Source organism: Blastocystis sp. subtype 4 (assembly GCF_000743755.1).
Source record: "Blastocystis sp. subtype 4 strain WR1 chromosome Unknown seqid_0021, whole genome shotgun sequence".
In the NCBI taxonomy this organism is placed as follows: Eukaryota; class Bigyra; order Opalinata; family Blastocystidae; genus Blastocystis; species Blastocystis sp. subtype 4.
This window is the reverse complement of record NW_014569526.1, coordinates 52,610-71,171: the sequence shown is the minus strand read 5'-3', so window position 1 is coordinate 71,171 and position 18,562 is coordinate 52,610. Positions and strand designations below refer to the sequence as shown.

The following is an 18,562-nucleotide window of genomic DNA, read 5'->3' as shown; positions in this document are numbered from 1 at the left end:
GATGAATAGAACTCATTGTGTGTAGTTTCGGGAGAAGTGCCTGAAGAGCCTGTAATTTCAAAGAAGACAGGTTACATCTATGAGAAACGTCTCATTACAAAGTAGAATTGTGTTATTGGTGTAATAGCTCTAGGTATATCAAAACGGAAGGAAAATGTCCAATTACTGGAGAAGAGCTCGATCTAAGTGACTTGATTGATGTGAAGAGTACGAATCGATAGTCATTCGCTCATTCCTCTAGCTCAACCTATTGTGAAGCCAAAACCTGTGGCTGCATCGAGTATTCCTGGACTCCTTGTTTCCCTTCAGAATGAATGGGATAGCTTGATGCTTGAATCCTTTACTTTGAAGAAACACCTCCAGGCTGTTCGTCAGGAGCTGAGTCAAGCTCTTTATCAGCATGAAGCTGCTTGTCGTGTGATTGCTCGTCTGATTAAGGAACGCGATGCTGCTAGAGAAGCACTATCTCAGTATGTGTTCTATGGACTCTCTGATTGTCTAGAGTTCAAGCTGCTCCTGTATCCACTCCTGCTGCTCCATCCATGGAAGTGGAGGAGGACAAGATAACTGACGAAATGTTGTCGAAAATGACGAAAAAGGCGAAAGAGAGTTTCAAAACCCGTCCTAAACGTTCGATTCCTGCAGATCTGTGTTCAGAGGATGTAATGAAGGAATGGAAGGAAGTACAGTCTTACACAGCTCATAAAACCACTCATCCTACTGTGCATGCGTTAGCTCAGCATGTGTCCCATCCTGATCAGGTACTGAGTGGAGGTGCTGATGGTCAAGTGCTGCTCTATGATGTGGCCGAGTCCAAGATCACACGTCGTTTTACAGGTCACACGAAGAGTGTGAACGCATTACTGTGGCATCCAGAGCGTGAACTGGTGATCTCAGCAAGTGATGACAAGACTGTTCGAATGTGGATTGATCGTGGGAGTTGGAAGAGATGCTGATGGATAGAAGAGAAACCAACTGTGTTCAAAAACCATCAGGCTGAGGTGACAGGTCTGTCACTGCAAGCTTGTGGTGAGTACTTCGCTTCGTGTAGTCATGATGGCTCATGGTGTTTCTATGACATTCCAACAACACGTTTAGTTCAGACAGTGACTGGAATTGCTGATCGTGAGTGTTGGTTAGAAGTCTGACAAGTAGAGGGTACATTGGAGACACTCCAGTTCCATCCCGATGGACTAATTCTGGCTACTGGTACCAACAAGGGTGTGGTTGAAATCTGGGATCTGAAGTCACAGACGAATGTGACGAACTTCAGTGAACATTCAGGTAGAGTGGGTTCAGTGGCCTTCAGTGAGAATGGATACATTATGGCAAGTGGAGCTGCTGATGGTGTGAAGATCTGGGATCTGAGAAATGGAGCCTGCTTGAAGACATTGAGTGTTGGAAGTGGAGTACATTGTGTTGGATTTGACTATTCTGGTGTGTATCTGGGTGTAGGAGCTGATGATGTGAGTGTCTTCAGTACAAAGAGTTGGGAGCGTGTATGGAATTGTGCTGAGGATGTGAATGGATATCATAGCCTGTTATTTGGAGAGAGTGCTCGGTATCTATTGACTGGATGTGGTAATCGATCGGTTGTGAAGTTCAGTAATTGCCTTGTTTGTTGAATGATATACCATAATAAGAACAAACACAACACCACTTGAATGAACGACAGCTTAAGCTACTTCTTCGGAATAATTCACTTCGTTGGAAAGCCTGTTTGAAAGCCTCTGGATTTCGAGTAAATAAAACACCCCAATCTTTATTCTCCCGACTGATCACAGTAAATAACAGAGGATCAGGAGATGGATACTGAAGTGCAGAAATCTGAACTAATCGCTGGAAAAACTCTTCTGTCATAGAAGCTCGTATCTTCCTTACAATAGTTCCAGTAGAAGATTCGCCAACAACATCACTCTTCGGAGTTCCAATTAAATAGGACTCAACAGACATGATTGAATCACTACAAACCACGATATTCTCATTTGGAATCATCGAAGGATTCTCAATCCAATCAGAATGAATGTGAGACAATTCCTCTTTCAATAGAGCAGAATTGCTAATCGACTGATCATACAGCAAAGCAAGCCACTGAAGAGGATGCGAACAACGATCTTCCTTCTTTGGAAGCGGTGCTCGATGCATGAGAGTACGAGCTAAGATAACACTACTCTGAGCCTCTTTAAAAGAATTCACTTTCAAAAATACTTCCTGACTATCGAGCAATATAAGTCGAACAACCCATTCACTATTCACTGTCTCCTGTCTCCAGATGCTCACTGAACTCACAAGACTCCAAGGAATATCAAGAACACTGCTGGCTGATGGATCACGAAACAGACGAAGACAGTACTCCGTGAACACAACAAATCTTCGCTTCCACTCCTTCTTCTTCATCCAGGCAAACATCATTCCTCTCACGATCATTGAAGGAAGTTCCCAAACTCCTAATACTGGCTTCTGAGCAGAATATGGAGGTGAACGTGAAACCACTTCTGATGAGAGATCTGGAGAGTCTCGTATTCCAGAAATCCAAACAATTTTGTCAACTGGTTGTGCATCTACAAAGAGACCATCATCCAGACTGAGATATGCGCTCTCCTGAGCTCGTAAAGGTCGAACTGCTATGTGCTCTCGATCAGCAGACAACGATTTAGGTGAGCGAGAAGTCAGTTGGTTGTAAAAGAGAGAGAGATGGGAGATAGTATGGGAGTATACATCAAAGTCTTCTGAGAGAGAATGATGATGTGAAGTTAGACGACTGGAGTGAATAGGAGAGGGAGGTGCAGATGATGGTCGACTATGGAGAGAATCCCTAGAACTTATCCTTCAATCCAATACACACGGTTGGATGAGAAGTCCATTATCAACAGGTTCACGAGTTCCTTTCCACAACATTGGTGGATCTGAAGTCGAAGGAACAGTAGTGAGAGAAGCAGAAGAAGCAGAAGAAGCAAGAGATGTAGAAGAAGGGAATGAGAGGATCGAACACATTCTTCGCAATCGTTCTTGTGTGATAGCTTGAGAAGTGATCTGTGCTGATTGTACGAAAGTGGGTCTGATAGTTAGACACCCTCATCTCTTCTACCGTTTACGATGGTGAAAACTGATAAATTGAATACCAAAGGAAGAAGTAAAAGGAACAGGACACGAATCTTCAAACGAAATGCATGAACGATTCAGATAGAGAGAGGAAGGGTGATGTAACGAGCCTTGAGGACATAACAGTGTGCTTACTGAGAAGTGAAACAACGGTTTATCATTATCATACAACACAAACAAGAGATCTCCTGTGAATGAACAATGAATCTAGAAGTGATGAGTAGAAGTGAATCAAACAGGAAAAACAACCGATTGCTGGAACGAGAAGAGACGCTCTTTTCTTGATCCCCAAAAAGAGTTGAAAACCAAATCTTGAGCACACTGATTCTTGAGATAAATACACAAATGAGGTGAAAGGCTTTCACCCTCACCAACTGGGAAATTGTAAATTATGACTTCAGAAATGAAGATAGACGGTTGAAGACGGAGATTGGATTGCAATAAGATATTAGAACCCATTGAATCTGCTGATTGAAGGAATTGATAAATAAAACGAACTTGATCTGGATTCTCCACTCCTTCTCCTCGTCTGTCCTTGAAATATGTTATTGCTTCTTGGATCACTTCAATTGTTGTTTTCTTGTTCGAGCTGTTAAAGAAACCCTGCATGAGTAAGGTACAGCAAATCACCAATCCTGTTCTCCCTTTGCCTATTCATAAAATACAGACACTAAATCAACCTGCAAGACAATGAACAGCGATCACATTCAAAGGATCTAAAGCCAACCAATAGTCAATAATTGAATATAAACTCCACATCGTAGTGAGTGGGGGAGAGTGATGGTCTGGAAATCCTGCAGAGATGACCCTTCCTCCAAAATGTCCGTAGTTGTATTCTCGACCGCTTAGATTCAAAACCAAGTAGTGGTCCTGGTGTTTCATTTGAAGTAACGTTGCAACCTACACAATCAAATCAAAGTATGCTGGATCTACATCATTGATGTCATTTCTGTAAATCTTCTCAAATCCAGATGATGGAAATCCCATTGCGATAATCCTGTTCTTCAATTCTTCATTCTCAATACTACCGATCCGTAATATATGTTAAGTCCAAGTCGAATCCATCTTCTTTGTATCGGTTTCGGTTTCCTTATTGTTAGCAATTCAAGTTACTGTTACCTGAGAAGAATGATTTAAAAGCTCCACTCATGAAAAAGAAACTAACGTTGACTTCTTCACGTAACCTTTGTCAAAAGAGTCAAAAAATCATGATACTTTCTCAATGTATGCGTGTCATCCTTGCGCAGGGACCATGCTAATCTTCTCTGTATCGTTCCAATTTTTCCGGATGACCACGGTTCCACCAACACTGTTTGTTGGTAGTATTTAAGAGACGGATTTTTCTATCGATTTTTCATTATGGGTATTCATAGTATATCCATTAATGTTCTTGAATGGCTTCAGTTGTTGTAGTTCGTTATATATTAACTATTGTAGTAGTTTTTGTCAATAGCTAGAAATCATTCTCTTCTCTTTCCGCATCCCTTTCACTTCTTCTATTTCCACTATAATGCATGAATTCAGGTTCATTTTAGACCATAGAAGATTCGGATTATTCATTTTGGGGCACCACATTTCTGTCCTTGAGACACAATTAATTACTAATATGGATCAGGTCGAGGACAAAGTTCAACAACCCCTTTTAGAACAAACCGAGGAGAAGAAGACAAAGTTGCCCTTCTGCATCTTCCTTCTTTCAAATGGAGCTGTGGGTACGTAATATTCGATTTTGTTTGACTTTCAGGAGCTGGTATTCTCACTCTTACATCTGCAGTAGGAAAAGTTGGATGGGGAATGGGTTTGGGTCTGTATCTCTTTTTTGGAAGTGAGCTCGTTCATTACAGACTCATATTTAGTATTTGCTGGATTTGCTAATATGATGTTACAAAAGGCGTTCAACTATACTCAAGAGAAAACCTATTCTGGTATTGCTAAGTCAATTTGGAATGGGAAGTTTGAGATTTTTGTTGATTTGATTCAGTTCTTGTACAGTGTGGGTACCTGTTGCGGTTATGCCATTATCATTGCTAATGAATTATACCTCAGCGTTTCTTTTATTACAGAAGGAAAGGTAGTTCCTTCTTCTCTAGAATTTTTAACGCGTTCGGATTCAATCAGTTGTTGATATGTAGATCGTGAGTGGTTGCTTGTAATCGCAACTCTCTTTGTGATTCTCCCTCCCTCTCTAATGCGTAAGATTACCGCTCTCCGTTATACATCGATTGTGGCTATTTCTGGTATTCTCTACATTACGATTGTGGTACTGTCCGTGGATAGTCCTGTAATACAAAGATGCTTTATCGTGCAGTGAACACTACTGGCTGTGGTCTTGCTGAAGTGGCAGACTATAGCTGTCATGTGGGTACATGTGTAATTGAAGCAAATGCTGCCGTTGCTAACTACACAGGATTCGAGGAGTGTTCTCTCTTCTGTGAGGGATGTGAACCAAGTCCTATCAAGTCTACTGTAAGGATAATGAGTTGTGTTTCATTTTAGTTACGTAGTATCATCTTGGATAAGAATATATTTGCTGTTCTTCCTATCTTCTGTTTTGGCCATTGTTCTCAAGTCCAATTCATTCCAATTGTTGCTGATATGGAGAAGCCAACTAGGAAACGTGTGGGAATTGTCGTATTCTTTGCTTATCTTCTGATTTTCACTCTGTATGTACTGAATTCATTCTCAGGCTACTACTCATTCTGTGGATACTCTGTAAGGGATCATCTCAATATCTTATCCTAGGCTTCTAATGTATTGGACAGCTATCCTGCTCTTGACCCTCTTATTCTCGTGGGTCGACTCATTATCTCTTTCGCTCTCTGTTTCACTTTCCCTCTTTACGGCTATTCTGTGCGTGAAGTGGTTATTAAAACTTTCCATCTCCAGAACACAGGTACTGTTTCAGGTATCATCTCATATCTAGCCTATTGGAAGCTTGCTCTTGTCACAGTAATCATGGTTCTCTCTTGTATGACTGTTGCTATCTTCTTTAATGATTTATCGACAGTGATCGGAATCACAGGAGCCATTGGTGGATCATCTCTCATGTGTATTATTCCTTCAATTATGTTTATTCGATGGACAAAGATCAGTGACTGTAAGAATAAGTGGGCAAATTACCTCGCTGCTGGATTCTATTTGACCTTGGGCTTGGTTATGGCTATTGTAGGCACATATGTGACGTTAGTTCACTGAGCGGTTATTTTAATGGAATTGTTTGTTGATAGAATCATGACTTCTTTTGGAACTGAATTCGAGGGATTTTTTGTCATACACTTCAAGTCTTTAAAGAATCATTCAAACCTTCTGATTTGAGGTAGATATTGTTTAGGAGCTCATGTAATGATAATATAGAATGCAAGTTGAAGAAGTGAAGAAGCTTATTGAGTTGTTCAAGAGTTATAACTTTACCCGATCTGCAGAAGCTTTGGAAGAGTTGCTAAATACGAATGTATGTGCATTGTATTGTAAACGTTGATGATTAGAAATCACAGAAACGAATTGCTGATGTTTCTTCCTTAGATATGGCGATTGAGTCTGGAATCAAGTGAGGTGTGGAGTTTAATTGTTATTACGTAGAAAGCAGAAGGTAGAGAGTTCAAGTAGCTCTAGTACTTCTTCCAGCAGCAGTTCGACTTCGAGTTCTGACTCTAGCAGCAGTTCCGATTCTGAAAGTGAAAAGAAGGAATCGAGTAGCAGTTCTTCAGATTCCAGTTCAGATTCTGATTCAAGCAGTTCAGATTCTGAGGAAGAGAAGAAGGAGGAGAAATCCAGTAGTTCCGACTCGAGCTCTGACAGCTCTGACAGCTCTGACAGCTCTGACAGTTCTGATTCAGAAAGTGAGGAGGAGAAGAAGGAAGAAAAAAAGGAAGAGAAGGAGGAAGAGTCTGATAGCTCTGACTCTGACTCGAGCTCTGATTCTGATTCGAGTTCTGATTCTGATAGTGAAGACGAGGAAAAGAAGGAGGAAGAGAAGAAGGAAGAATCTGATTCTGATTCAAGCTCTGACTCAAGCTCTGATTCTTCTGATAGTGAGGAAGAGGAAAAGAAGGAGGAAGAGAAGAAGGAATCTAGCAGTTCTGATAGCTCTGATTCTTCTGATAGTGAGGAAAAGAAGAAGGAAGAGAAGGAATCCAGCAGTTCCGATAGTTCTGATTCTGATTCCAGTTCTGATTCTGATAGCTCTGATTCTTCTGAGAGTGAGGAAGAGGAAGAGAAGAAGGAAGAGAAGGAATCCAGCAGTTCCAACTCTAGCTCTGACTCAAGCTCTGATTCTTCTGAGAGTGAGGAAGAGGAAAAGAAGGAAGAAAAGAAAGAGCCCAGTAGCTCTGATTCCGAGAGTAAGGAAGAGAAGAAAGAATCCAGCAGCTCTGATAGCTCTGATTCGAGCTCTGATTCTGATTCAAGTTCTGATTCTGATAGTTCTGACTCAAGCTCTGATTCATCTGACAGCTCAGACACTGAGAAGAAGGAGGAAGAGAAGAAGGAATCTAGCAGTTCTGACAGTTCTGACTCTGATAGCTCTGATTCCGAGAGTGAGGAAGAGAAGAAGGAAGAGACAAACAGTTCTGATAGTTCGGACTCTTCAGATAGTTCGGATTCTGAGAGTGAGGAAGAGGAAAAGAAGGAAGAAAAGAAGGAAGAGTCCAGCAGCTCTGATTCTGAGAGTAAAGAAGAGAAGGAAGCAATGGAATTACCTAAAGAGTCTAGTGAGTCAGAAGAGAGTGAAGACGAGTCGTCCAAGAAAAAGGAAACTGCACTTAGTAGCAGCGAGAGTTCTGATTCATCTGACAGTTCTGATAGTTCCGATTCAAGCTCTGATTCGAGTTCAGATAGTTCAGATAGCTCTGACTCTGATAGTTCTGACAGCAGCTCAGACGAGGATTCAAGTGACTAAGTATATTGCTTTAATATGTTTGAAACAAACATATCATTTGTATTTTGCTAACACGGTTTTAAAGAATCCACATACAAACTCAGAAAGAGTTCCATCCAATTTCACTCGATCATCATATAAACCATAACTCACTCTGTTCATTTCCTTCTCTCCTCTTAACACCACACGTACTTCCAAATATTCACCTAACTCATTCTTTAATTCTTGAATGAGAGTATGGATTTGATTCAAATACGAATCTGATCCATCCAATATCGATACTGATGCAGCATGCATCGAATTCACTAATGTATCCACTCCAAATACTATTTGACAGACCTCAATTGGAAGAGATTTGCCAACAATCAGTGTGAGTCTAATCATTACAACTTTCACTCGGTTTTACCCTCCTGGTCCTGTCAGCAAATACAATGAATCGTGAGATAATGCTGCTCCAGACAAAGGTAAACGATCCGGGAATGTAACACCCTCATCATCAATTTTACCCCAACGAGAATCATTTCGATCGAGATTATAGAGACGAGGACACAAGAAATCCAACACTTTCTCAGGTGAACAGTTATAACAAATCTATAATGAATGGAAGTGGTTGAATGTACCCATTTGGCATAGACTCGCTCATCCGCTCGAGGATAAATGTCTTCGATTCGCTCTGTGGTGTTCATAGGAGTCATAGCCAGAAGTGAACTCTTCAACAAATTATTCAACAGAAGTGGAAGAAGAGACAGTGTTTCAGGGACCATAAGTTGCGCTACGACTTATCATTCTACTGTATTCATACACAATGGTGCCTTAGAACAGAGTTTATTACGATAGGTTGCTAATACTGTGGCTACGGCTGACGTTACTCGTTCTCGCACTTTGTAAGCCCCCTCTTGTTCAGTCATAGCAACAGCTCCTCGAGTAAGTAACATGAAATATGCTGATACATCAATAGAATGATACAATTGCTTATAATCGGTAACCACGGGGAATCGACGATTGAATACACGAATGCAACATTGATTGTCATCATTCAAATAACTATACAGTTAGAACTCCTATCAATCCCTACAGAATAGCAAATTGAGCATAGGCATAAGGACCCTTGATATAACGTTCCATGTCCAATTCAGCCACAATACTCATATCCTCAGTCATTCCTCCACAAACAAATGTATTGTAGTTGGGATCCGTAGTAACCCCTCCATGATACGCCAGAACACTCAGACCTGGTGTCAGACGCAAACGAGCACTCACAAAACGATAGAAAGGAGATTGGGTGAGCACTTGAATTAGAGCGTGGATCTCCGTGAGAGTTTGAGAACGATATGGAGTAGAGAGACTCGGTGAGTAGTAGATCATACCTCCAACATCGCTTATAACAGCTTCAAGTGAAGCCAAGTTATAATATACGGAAGCAGAACCAGCAATGATGAGTGAAAGAGTGATTGAATGATTGATCATTTTAGTTCGCAGAGAACTAAAGAATTCTGGAACTGAACTTGTGTATAAGCCCATCTCCTCTGTAGTTCCATAGATCTTTGGACTCTCTCGAATAGACAGGTTTCCTTCACCCATCCAACAGTTCCCCTCAATCACAAAAATCCGTCCTCCTGTCTCTGCTAAGATTTCAACAGTAGCATTCAATGCAGATCCCATAACACTGTACGTGGCAGTAGTTGCTGACATGGCTGTACGCTGGATATAGTTCAAACATTCATTGATCTAATATAAGAGTTGACTGATTACCTTACTCTTTCTAATCTCTCTTCTGTTATTTCAATCAACCATTGCTGAGGAGATACACAAGCAAAACTCTCTTCATAATCAGCTCCAATCTGATCCTGCACTCGTTCACCTTTCAAACAGATAAAATGAGCTCGTACATCTACCATCGCCAGTCCTATAAACGTGTGATTCTGTTTCTTTGCAATGGCTTCTACAGAAACTCGAATCGCTTGAATTGCACATTGCAAAAGTCCTGAGTTAACTGAAGCAACAGATGCATCAAGAAGAAATACGATCACTGGATACTAGAATCTCATTCAATTCAAATACTTACCCTGTTCTCATTCATATTGAACATTGAGCCTTCTACTACAGCTTCCATGCTTCCATACTCTAGTTCTGGCTTCTCAGCTATATCCACAGGACGCCCATCAGGATTCAATGGAGCCATGTACCAATCAGGCACCTGATTCACTCCACCACAAAGATTACATGTCCACTGATGTCCATAGTCTGAAAATACACAGAATGGATTGATATAAGCACGACATACAGAACAACGAGGGACACCTTGGTGTCGATCAGCTCGGTGAAGAGCTTGCTACGAGTGACACTCAGTATCAAACACAAACATTTTTTGCGAAGGGAGTAATCACCAGTCCCATACCTGTGCAAAGTTCTTCATCACGTCCTGCTAACACTGAATTCATCATAGACCTCTCTTCTCCAAGCACAAAAGACGTTGGACGCATGAAGAGAGGGGAGCTATTGTTTCCTTCAATCACTTCCAGAGGATCACCGATGAAGGGAAGAGACTAAAGATGAACAATAAGAAGAAATGAAACTGAGTTGAGATCATCAGTGTGATATGTCACTGGTTTATCGAAATGAGCCTGGGGATGTGGTACTGAAGAACTATTAATACGCTCATCTGGAGGAATCACGGCAGGTGCCTTCATGTCAATGAAACCACTCATACGAACAGGTTCCTGATAGATGGGGGCAGGAGTATAGACCTGCTCTGGAGCTGGAGAAGGGATAGTAGGGGAAGATGTGACAGCTAGAAGTGATTACACAGCCAATGTATCAAACGATTCGAGTATAACTCTGCAGCTGTCATACCACGTCTAGAAACATGTGTAGGAGCAGGACCTGAGGGAATCGGATTTGAATCCATAGGAGGTGGCACAACTGGGGGACTATCGATAAAAAACATAGAGATAATTCCAAACGCTGTCATTGGAGGTGGCATGGATCGATTAGGTATCCGAGTAAAAGTGTTGGACGCAGGGAGCGTTGATAAAGGAGGGGCTGGCTGAGATACCGGAGTTGTTGGCACATTGGTAGCAGGAGTTGGAGGAGCGACCGTTCCCTCGTTCTTCTATCGTTTATAATTATCTCAATATACTTTACACGTCTCAGAAAAGGGTTCATCACTATCACCAGAGAGGAAACGGTTTAGAGACGTCGTTAAAACAAGAACATGCGTATTGGGCACCACATTCTGCGCCACTGGGACCACTTGACGAGAATCGGATACTCTTTTATCGTCTTTTTCAGTATTCCCTTCTTTCTGTTTCTCATATCTGATGAATAGTGGGAATATATTCCCAGATATGTACGAAGTTGATGCACTAGTGAGATTTTGCATAGTTCTACTATGGATTCGAGTGAAGTGGCGATACTGACTCAGACACTGGTCGAGAAGTTCACTATCTTTTATGGTAATGGAAGTTATGAATCCAAACAAGAAGCCGATCACGTAATTCAGGAGATCATCAAAAGTCCTCTCTTCTCTGATTGCTTTTTGTATTTCATTCTATTCGTTTGTGATTGTAGACGAATTCTCCATCAACAAGTTGCTCCGAACGTTTTGTTTGGTGTGTTCACTTGTGTCAAGAATATTGTAGGAACTCCAGATGGTCAGTACTTTTTGGATCTGTATTCGATACGTAGGAATTGATGATAGGTGCAATGGATAGAAGAAGCAGTGCTCCAATTTCTGCTACAAAACCCGAATACCCATACGAATGTCATCATGTCTGCATCGAGTTTGATTGCTCGAATCTTCAAAGTGTCGTTCTCAAAGGATATGCGATACCGCAAATACCTTTCCACTATGTCTCCATTTTTCAATTCATCTCTTTTTGCTCAAAAGGTGGGCTTGGATATAATGACTGAAATCGTCACTCAAATGAACCAGTATCTGCCCTGTATTCGTTGTATTCTTCTGTTATATCTAGCTCTAGAAACAAAGACACTTCATCGATCCTCATGTGCCATATTCCGTGATATCATTAATCTTCCTCTTATGAAACAAGCTCTCTCATATCTTCCTCCACCACCACCTCCAGGAGAATCGATTACACTCACTCCAGAATTGATCTGTCTCTCTGCCTCCTCTCTCCATCTAATCAATGCGATCATGTCGTTTGATTACTCAGGATGTCAATCTGACGGAGCAAACGAAGAAATTGAGTTGATTCAACTCCCTAGTGAATGGAGCGATACTATCTGCCAAGTGTTCATTCTCTATCAACTCCTCGCACTGTCGTTCGACTAACATTGTTTCATTTGTAGAGTCCAAAATGATGTTCTCGCTCCATTAGCATCTGAGACTCTTTTACTCTTCACAGCAATTCGACGATCCTTATTTGTTTCTGTTGAAGCTACACTATCGTACTATGAAGTCATGCAGCATTGCTTTCTCATCATCCTTTCAAATCAATCCATCCTTCAGAACGATGTTTGTCATTCGAATATTGCTCAGGCTTTGGCCAAGTTTAAGATAAATATTCAGTTTGGAGAAATGGTGAAGTTTAAGGATTTTCACGTCTTCTTTCAAGCTGTTACACAGTTTGCTGTGGATACAATCACAACCCGCGGTTATTTCGGAGATTTCCCATATATTCTGATCCTTTGGTCACGGATTGTGGATGCTCTTCGCTTTACCTCAGCTCCAATCTATACTTTCATACCAAAAGACACTCTTCATGATTGTATGAAATCTGTTTGTCGAGCATATGTTATGACAATGGTTGATAATCTGGGTACATTTATGAATGATGAAGAGTCATCTCCTCTTAGCAATATTGAATTGATTATGAAGCATGAAGAGAAGTTGAGTATTCTGTTAACATTTGACTATCAATACGTGTTTGACTTGATCATGAATGTATTTGAAAGATACAGTCTTTCCTTACGAACTCTGTTGGATCGAATTCAACACCAGTGGAATGAAAGACATGAGGAATCTTTATCAAATGAAGAATCCAAACAGATGACTGAATGTGATTGTGATTTGTATTGGATCATTATCATCTCTAGTAAGTATTGGATGGTGTGTATTGCTCATGGCTATCACACTTCGGAAACAACAGTTCAATGAGGTTCAAGTCCTTGCAGGAACACATCGTATTGATGGTTCATTCACTTCATCTGTCTTTCACCTACTTTCTCTTCTACAACAGTACTCTTTTGTATTCCTCTTATATTCTTATTTAAACTAGTTATCTGTTTTTCCATTCATTCCTCATCTTACTCGATCTCTCATTGAATATTTAAGTGCTCTCATTTCTGTGTAAGATCTTCTTCTCTCTTTCATTGTAGATGTGCGGACTATAAGTTACGCACTATCACACAATCATCATCAGAAGGATTAGAACTGGCTTCACATCGTGTTCAAGCGTATTCTGAGTATTTTCAATTGATTCAATTTGGTACTCCAGCAAACATCATTCAGTTTGTACTAAATGTCTTGATTTCGTTTCTCTCATTTCAATCTATTACAATTCCTATCACTACTCAAATTATTCAACTCTTCTCCACTCTATGCCACAACCCACACACACAAAAGGTCCTCCTCTCTTTAGAATCATCTCATCGTCTCATTACTCAGCATCATACAATGCAGTTCTATGCGTTGTATCAACCTCATGCCGGAAGACTTCTGTCATCCTTCTATGGAGCTATAACGGAGTTGATGCTTGTGCATGCACCACCAGGGGATCTTGAACAGTTCTGTTTGCCTCTAATCAGCCAGTTACACCAGTTGCAACAGGATCAACCGATCAATGATGAAGCATTTTGCCTCTGTCTTAGAGAGATCACTGGCATTCTTCGTTCCTGTACCAAATCACAACAGTATATTACAGTATACGATCTTATGTATGTTTTATCACTTTATCTCATTCTTCTAGCAGTCCTATTGTATATGATGTGATCACCTCCTACATGACAGATAAATGGAAAGATGAGAATGTGAGTGTTTCTGTATTTCGATTTATTGAAGAGTTATCGTAAGCACTAATTCCAAGTTGACACGTAGAAACAATCGGAATGATCGTGTATCATACATTGAATCATCTCCATCTTCAGTTCTGTTTTTCCGAAGTATTACTTCCATTTTTTATTCCTATCTCACTCATGTTGCAACAGAACGAGATTCTCGGCCAAAACAAGTCCGTTCACATTTGTTCAGTAATTCATAGATTCCCGTGTATTCCATGATTATCATGAAAGGTCTTACAATTATTCTTTCAAGCTTATCATTGATTCTAGAAGGGAATTATGTGCCTTTTGGAGCCATGATCTACTATTCAGATTCCTGTATTCTTCAGTTATTGTCATCTCTTTCCATTGTACTGAGCAAGCTGGAATTCAGTGATTTGATCACATTTCCCAAACTTAATCATGCTGTTTTCTTGTTTTTGCGTTCTCTCTTCACATCAAACATGCTGATTGTATCTATTCTCCCAAAGGATCTCTTTCAATATTTCATTCGACTTTTAGTCAGTGGTGTGTCTTGTGATGGTATGTAATGATGATTCTTCTCATGGTTAGATGAGATTACTGTGAAGTATGCCTCATCTACTGTAGATACACTTGCTACATTCATCTATGTTAATGGAAAGGGTCATCTCGATTCCTTTCAAAAGATCCAAGCGCTCATCGGAGATCCACAGTCTTTCTGGTCTCCGTTGGTCTAATGATGTTTCATTACTTGTAGAATGTTTTTCGAACTTTTCCATGCGATTCTCTTTGGTCGTCTTGGCGTTCAATGGAATCTCTCTCGACCTCTTCTTTCTGTGTATTTAACATACGAAAAGAGTCTAGAAGACTATTTCATGTATCTCCAGGCCCAATGTGATCCTGAACAACATGATAGGTTGATGTCTGTATATACGGAGATGTCGCAACCTTCATATCGAGCACTGGATGCAATGGCACGAGATACTTTTAGTATGGACATTCCTAAGTGGAGGCGGATCCTACTCAATACCGCATTTCATCATTCCTATCCATGTTTATAAACAAACAGAAATATTCTTCCAAGAACACAACAGAACGATTAGGAAAAAGGTACACAAGATCTACTAGAAAATCTCGTCGTTTCCTTGCTACAAGCTTTAGTTTCTCATATATACTATTAGCAACCAATTCACTGACTTCTTCTCCAGCATGATTCGGAATTGTCATATGTTTGAGATCATAGTAATCTGTCTCCATCGACCGTTCTGAAATAACATCATAAACCCGATAACACTCTTCATCAACACCATCGACATCGCGTCCATCCTCTGTTGCTATTATTTCACAATGAATTTTATCATCATCATCTGTCCATTCATCTTCCAAAATATCGCACATCTGATGTAACACAATGGAACTGATTACAAATGAAACACAGTTCCTTGAAGATGAAACAGGTACTCCAAGTCGGCATTTTGGACTACGATATAGCCAACGTTGAATACTCTTCTCTGAGATGAATCGAGCTTTGTGATGCCAATAGTTATAATTGGAAAGAGAAGAAGCATGGTTGCTACTATTTATTTCTTTGGTTGAAAATGGAATTTGAAGGTAAGGAAGTTCAGGGAATGATCGATCTGCTAAAAGAAACGACCCACCTAGATAAACAATTCATTTGAAATGTTACGATTCAATATAGAACGCTTGTGATAGCGAAGTGTGTAACCGAGAGCAGAATCATTGAAAAGAGAACAATTGGATTGACTACCATGCTCACTGATATGTATGTTGAAGAATTGACCTTCTCGACCCACAACGACAAGCATCTTCACACCGTGACAACGATGTTCTTTGGAAAAGGAAGAATTATCTTGAACTGATGTCACTTCTGGGATAAAGACGGAATCTAGAATCATACAGGAAGGAAACGACTACCAACAACACCAACTGCCCCAGGGAAGAAACGTTTATAATTGACTTTCAGCAGATTCTGGTTGTTGAGCGCAGGAAAACGGATCACTTTGTCCTTTAGTTCGTTCATAATCTTGTTAAACAAGGAGATAAAGGTGTAAACACTCGATAAAGGAATATCACAGAATTTCGAACAACTACGAACAGAAAAACTCGTATTCATATATAGAATCACAGAGCACAGAAACAATTCCACTTCATAAGGACTCGCTTCACTCAGAAATGATGACTTGAAGGCCTTAGTTGCAGCAATCTCGGTCGCAAGGGCATCTAATGTCCTTTGGTGAACATGGAAGAGACGGCGAAATAAACCTTCCCTTTCAGGCATAAGAAGATAATTGATAAGATTTGGTGGCTTTGTTAGACTGTAGTCCCCATATAGCCATGGAGAACTTCGGAACGACTCCAGAAGAAGCTCACACTTCCTCCTGTCATCGATATTATTAATAAACTGATAGATAAGCTCCTCCAAACCCATGAAGAAAAGCTATTCAATGACCCCAAAATGCACGAAAAATTGGTTCGCCAATCCGTGTTGATCGAATGTGAATTAAGATGGATTTGGATAGAAATCCTATAAATATTGTTGGAATCTACGTTGAAACCTGCGTAATGGAGTGTACTTGGAAAGAGTTAGTAATCGGACCCTAGTTCGTCTTAGTACTCAGTGTTTTCATATCTATCATATTCCTATGTAAAGGAGAAGTTTTTTTTCAAGAGTTTGTGACTCTGATGAAGAGTTACAGTCAATAGATCCATAGGTTTTGAATATTATTATTTCTGTCAAATACTCTTATAATGCTCTTTACAGCTGCAAAGAGTTCACGAATCAACGAACCACTTGCAAATGTCTCGGGTGTCAATCCATTTCAAACTGATCAAATCATTCCCATTGGCAATTCTCATCGTTTCTAGTTGAATAGCTATGTGTGAAGAGTTCAGTGTTTGCTTCTTAAGAGGATCAATTGCAATGACAAAGAATCAGATGCCTAAACCAAGAACAGATGTAGCTAGCTCGAGTTTCTCTCAAAGAAGATGATATACCCTTAGTAGCTCTAAATGAGATCACTAGCTCGCTAATAGAAAACAGTAGTTTACTAAAGATGAATAATGCTCTGTTTGTTGAGTTCGAAAATCAGTCCCTTTTTTGCCAATTCTTTTCTCTGATTCTCGTCCAGTTTTCTTTGGAATTATGCAGTACGAAGCTCCCCAAAACGCTCTTCCTCAGCGAGTTGCCATCCATCGTTTCATCTCACTAAAGGATTATGGCATTATGGCTGCTGTGACTCTCATCTCTCTTCCGTTAGGATGGTATTTCGGTACTCTATTGATTTGATTCATCCTCATTTCTAGGCAGAGGAAATGGAAGATTTATTCAGAGAGCAACGATGTATACTACAGGTTTACTCGGTCTGGCTGGAGGTTATTCAATGGCCCTCGTTAATGCTAGGAAGAGAGCTCTAGGAGAATAAATCCCTTTGTGACGTCGATATGCAATGCAACAGTATTTAGTATCTTTTCTTGTTTTTGAAGAAACAATCTTCATAGCCATTCTTCTTTTCGTCCATATCGCTCATGAAAACGGTAGATGATACGTTTACAGCGTCTCATTGTGATTCGACACCGATCTAATAGATCATCCACTTTATCAAGATTTGAATGGGCTCTAGATATGATCGCGTGGTGAAGTTCTACTTGGCTGTTCCTCGTGAAAGCAACAGACTTTGGTTCCTTTCCAGGGTAGGGATCAACCTATGTAAAACACCATTCAGAATCCATACTCGTTACATAATGTATTATAATTCCGCTCCATCTCCAGATACACCTTGTGCATCGCTTCTTCATGTTTCCTTCGTTTTTCAAGCACTGATTGTGACGGTGGTGGTGGAAGCTCGGTCCAAACTCCATCAAGAATGTCATCGAGTGCTACGTCTTAGCTAACTACTCACTATTACACATCATTCCAGGAGCTGATGGATCATCCATTTCAACAACAACATCCATATCCGTATCCAGAATCTCAATCTCCTTGAGAAGTGCCCAAATAATCTCATTGACCACTTCATGAAGGACTTCCATAGATCGTTTCTTCTTGGGTGGAGGAGGACTAGTTTCCTTTCCGTGCATACGTTTTTCGCTCCTTCGTTCCTTTCGGATCTGATCTTTAATATACAAGTGACATATTCCAAAATGGGGATATATATGGCCATATTTGTTTGCTCTGCAATTCAGATTCTTGTTGATAAAACCTACAATATTTCAATCACTTCCATATATCGCGTTTTTAGATCAACTATAGAGGCTTCCGGACCTTGTAACTCACTACGAACTCCAAAAACCAAATCTGTCACCTCCTAGAAATCAGAAAATGATCTAGAGCATGCATGCAAATCACCAACAAATAAATGACGCACTTTGGGAGAATGCATTAGGATTGGAATCAAGATTTGAAAAGCTAAGTCACGCGTCTACCAAATTATTCCTTACTATTGAATCATACAACGGCGCTCTTTGCTTTCATCTTTTGCAACAGCTTATTATAGTACATAACACTCAGTTTTCGCTCTTTTACCTGCTCCTAAATATGATTCAGTCCTTTAAATATCACAATAATATCATTCCTTAATCGCG

General features: G+C 40.3%; 8 protein-coding genes across 8 annotated transcripts; 4 read left to right on the top strand and 4 right to left on the bottom strand.

The window, feature by feature from the left end:
• Nucleotides 1–154: 154 nt before the first annotated feature.
• Nucleotides 155–1,625, top strand: JH06_5772 (pre-mRNA-processing factor; the record flags this gene model as incomplete). The annotated part of the gene is made up of 5 exons (XM_014674008.1): nucleotides 155–186; nucleotides 222–470; nucleotides 503–933; nucleotides 964–1,125; nucleotides 1,156–1,625. The coding sequence occupies 5 exons, from the start codon at nucleotides 155–157 to the stop codon at nucleotides 1,623–1,625; spliced, it is 1,344 nt and encodes a 447-aa protein (XP_014529494.1).
• Nucleotides 1,603–2,898, bottom strand: JH06_2038 (hypothetical protein; the record flags this gene model as incomplete). Its single annotated transcript, XM_014673995.1, has 2 exons — nucleotides 1,603–2,815; nucleotides 2,846–2,898. The coding sequence occupies 2 exons, from the start codon at nucleotides 2,896–2,898 to the stop codon at nucleotides 1,603–1,605; spliced, it is 1,266 nt and encodes a 421-aa protein (XP_014529481.1).
• Nucleotides 2,899–3,333: 435 nt separating this feature from the next.
• JH06_2039 (phosphatidylinositol trisphosphate) lies at nucleotides 3,334–4,252 on the bottom strand (the record flags this gene model as incomplete). The annotated part of the gene is made up of 5 exons (XM_014673996.1): nucleotides 3,334–3,752; nucleotides 3,783–4,002; nucleotides 4,036–4,099; nucleotides 4,131–4,191; nucleotides 4,222–4,252. The coding sequence occupies 5 exons, from the start codon at nucleotides 4,250–4,252 to the stop codon at nucleotides 3,334–3,336; spliced, it is 795 nt and encodes a 264-aa protein (XP_014529482.1).
• Nucleotides 4,253–4,708: 456 nt separating this feature from the next.
• Nucleotides 4,709–6,297, top strand: JH06_2040 (sodium-coupled neutral amino acid transporter; the record flags this gene model as incomplete). The annotated part of the gene is given in 8 exon segments (XM_014673997.1): nucleotides 4,709–4,814; nucleotides 4,847–4,927; nucleotides 4,959–5,219; nucleotides 5,235–5,383; nucleotides 5,395–5,568; nucleotides 5,599–5,814; nucleotides 5,845–5,995; nucleotides 6,026–6,297. The coding sequence occupies 8 exon segments, from the start codon at nucleotides 4,709–4,711 to the stop codon at nucleotides 6,295–6,297; spliced, it is 1,410 nt and encodes a 469-aa protein (XP_014529483.1).
• A 1,735-nt stretch (nucleotides 6,298–8,032) lies between these two features.
• JH06_2041 (hypothetical protein) lies at nucleotides 8,033–10,961 on the bottom strand (the record flags this gene model as incomplete). Its single annotated transcript, XM_014673998.1, has 10 exons — nucleotides 8,033–8,354; nucleotides 8,385–8,569; nucleotides 8,599–8,750; nucleotides 8,781–9,022; nucleotides 9,054–9,706; nucleotides 9,736–10,014; nucleotides 10,044–10,310; nucleotides 10,342–10,524; nucleotides 10,555–10,769; nucleotides 10,832–10,961. 10 exons carry the CDS (start codon nucleotides 10,959–10,961, stop codon nucleotides 8,033–8,035), a joined length of 2,628 nt encoding a protein of 875 aa, XP_014529484.1.
• A 408-nt stretch (nucleotides 10,962–11,369) lies between these two features.
• On the top strand, nucleotides 11,370–15,021 carry JH06_2042 (exportin-like protein; the record flags this gene model as incomplete). The annotated part of the gene is made up of 11 exons (XM_014673999.1): nucleotides 11,370–11,661; nucleotides 11,692–12,262; nucleotides 12,290–12,999; nucleotides 13,037–13,188; nucleotides 13,219–13,289; nucleotides 13,319–13,876; nucleotides 13,909–14,007; nucleotides 14,037–14,169; nucleotides 14,200–14,521; nucleotides 14,552–14,687; nucleotides 14,718–15,021. 11 exons carry the CDS (start codon nucleotides 11,370–11,372, stop codon nucleotides 15,019–15,021), a joined length of 3,348 nt encoding a protein of 1,115 aa, XP_014529485.1.
• On the bottom strand, nucleotides 14,984–16,409 carry JH06_2043 (nuclease; the record flags this gene model as incomplete). The annotated part of the gene is made up of 3 exons (XM_014674000.1): nucleotides 14,984–15,618; nucleotides 15,648–15,866; nucleotides 15,896–16,409. 3 exons carry the CDS (start codon nucleotides 16,407–16,409, stop codon nucleotides 14,984–14,986), a joined length of 1,368 nt encoding a protein of 455 aa, XP_014529486.1.
• A 714-nt stretch (nucleotides 16,410–17,123) lies between these two features.
• JH06_2044 (hypothetical protein) lies at nucleotides 17,124–17,403 on the top strand (the record flags this gene model as incomplete). Its single annotated transcript, XM_014674001.1, has 2 exons — nucleotides 17,124–17,250; nucleotides 17,285–17,403. 2 exons carry the CDS (start codon nucleotides 17,124–17,126, stop codon nucleotides 17,401–17,403), a joined length of 246 nt encoding a protein of 81 aa, XP_014529487.1.
• Nucleotides 17,404–18,562: the final 1,159 nt, after the last annotated feature.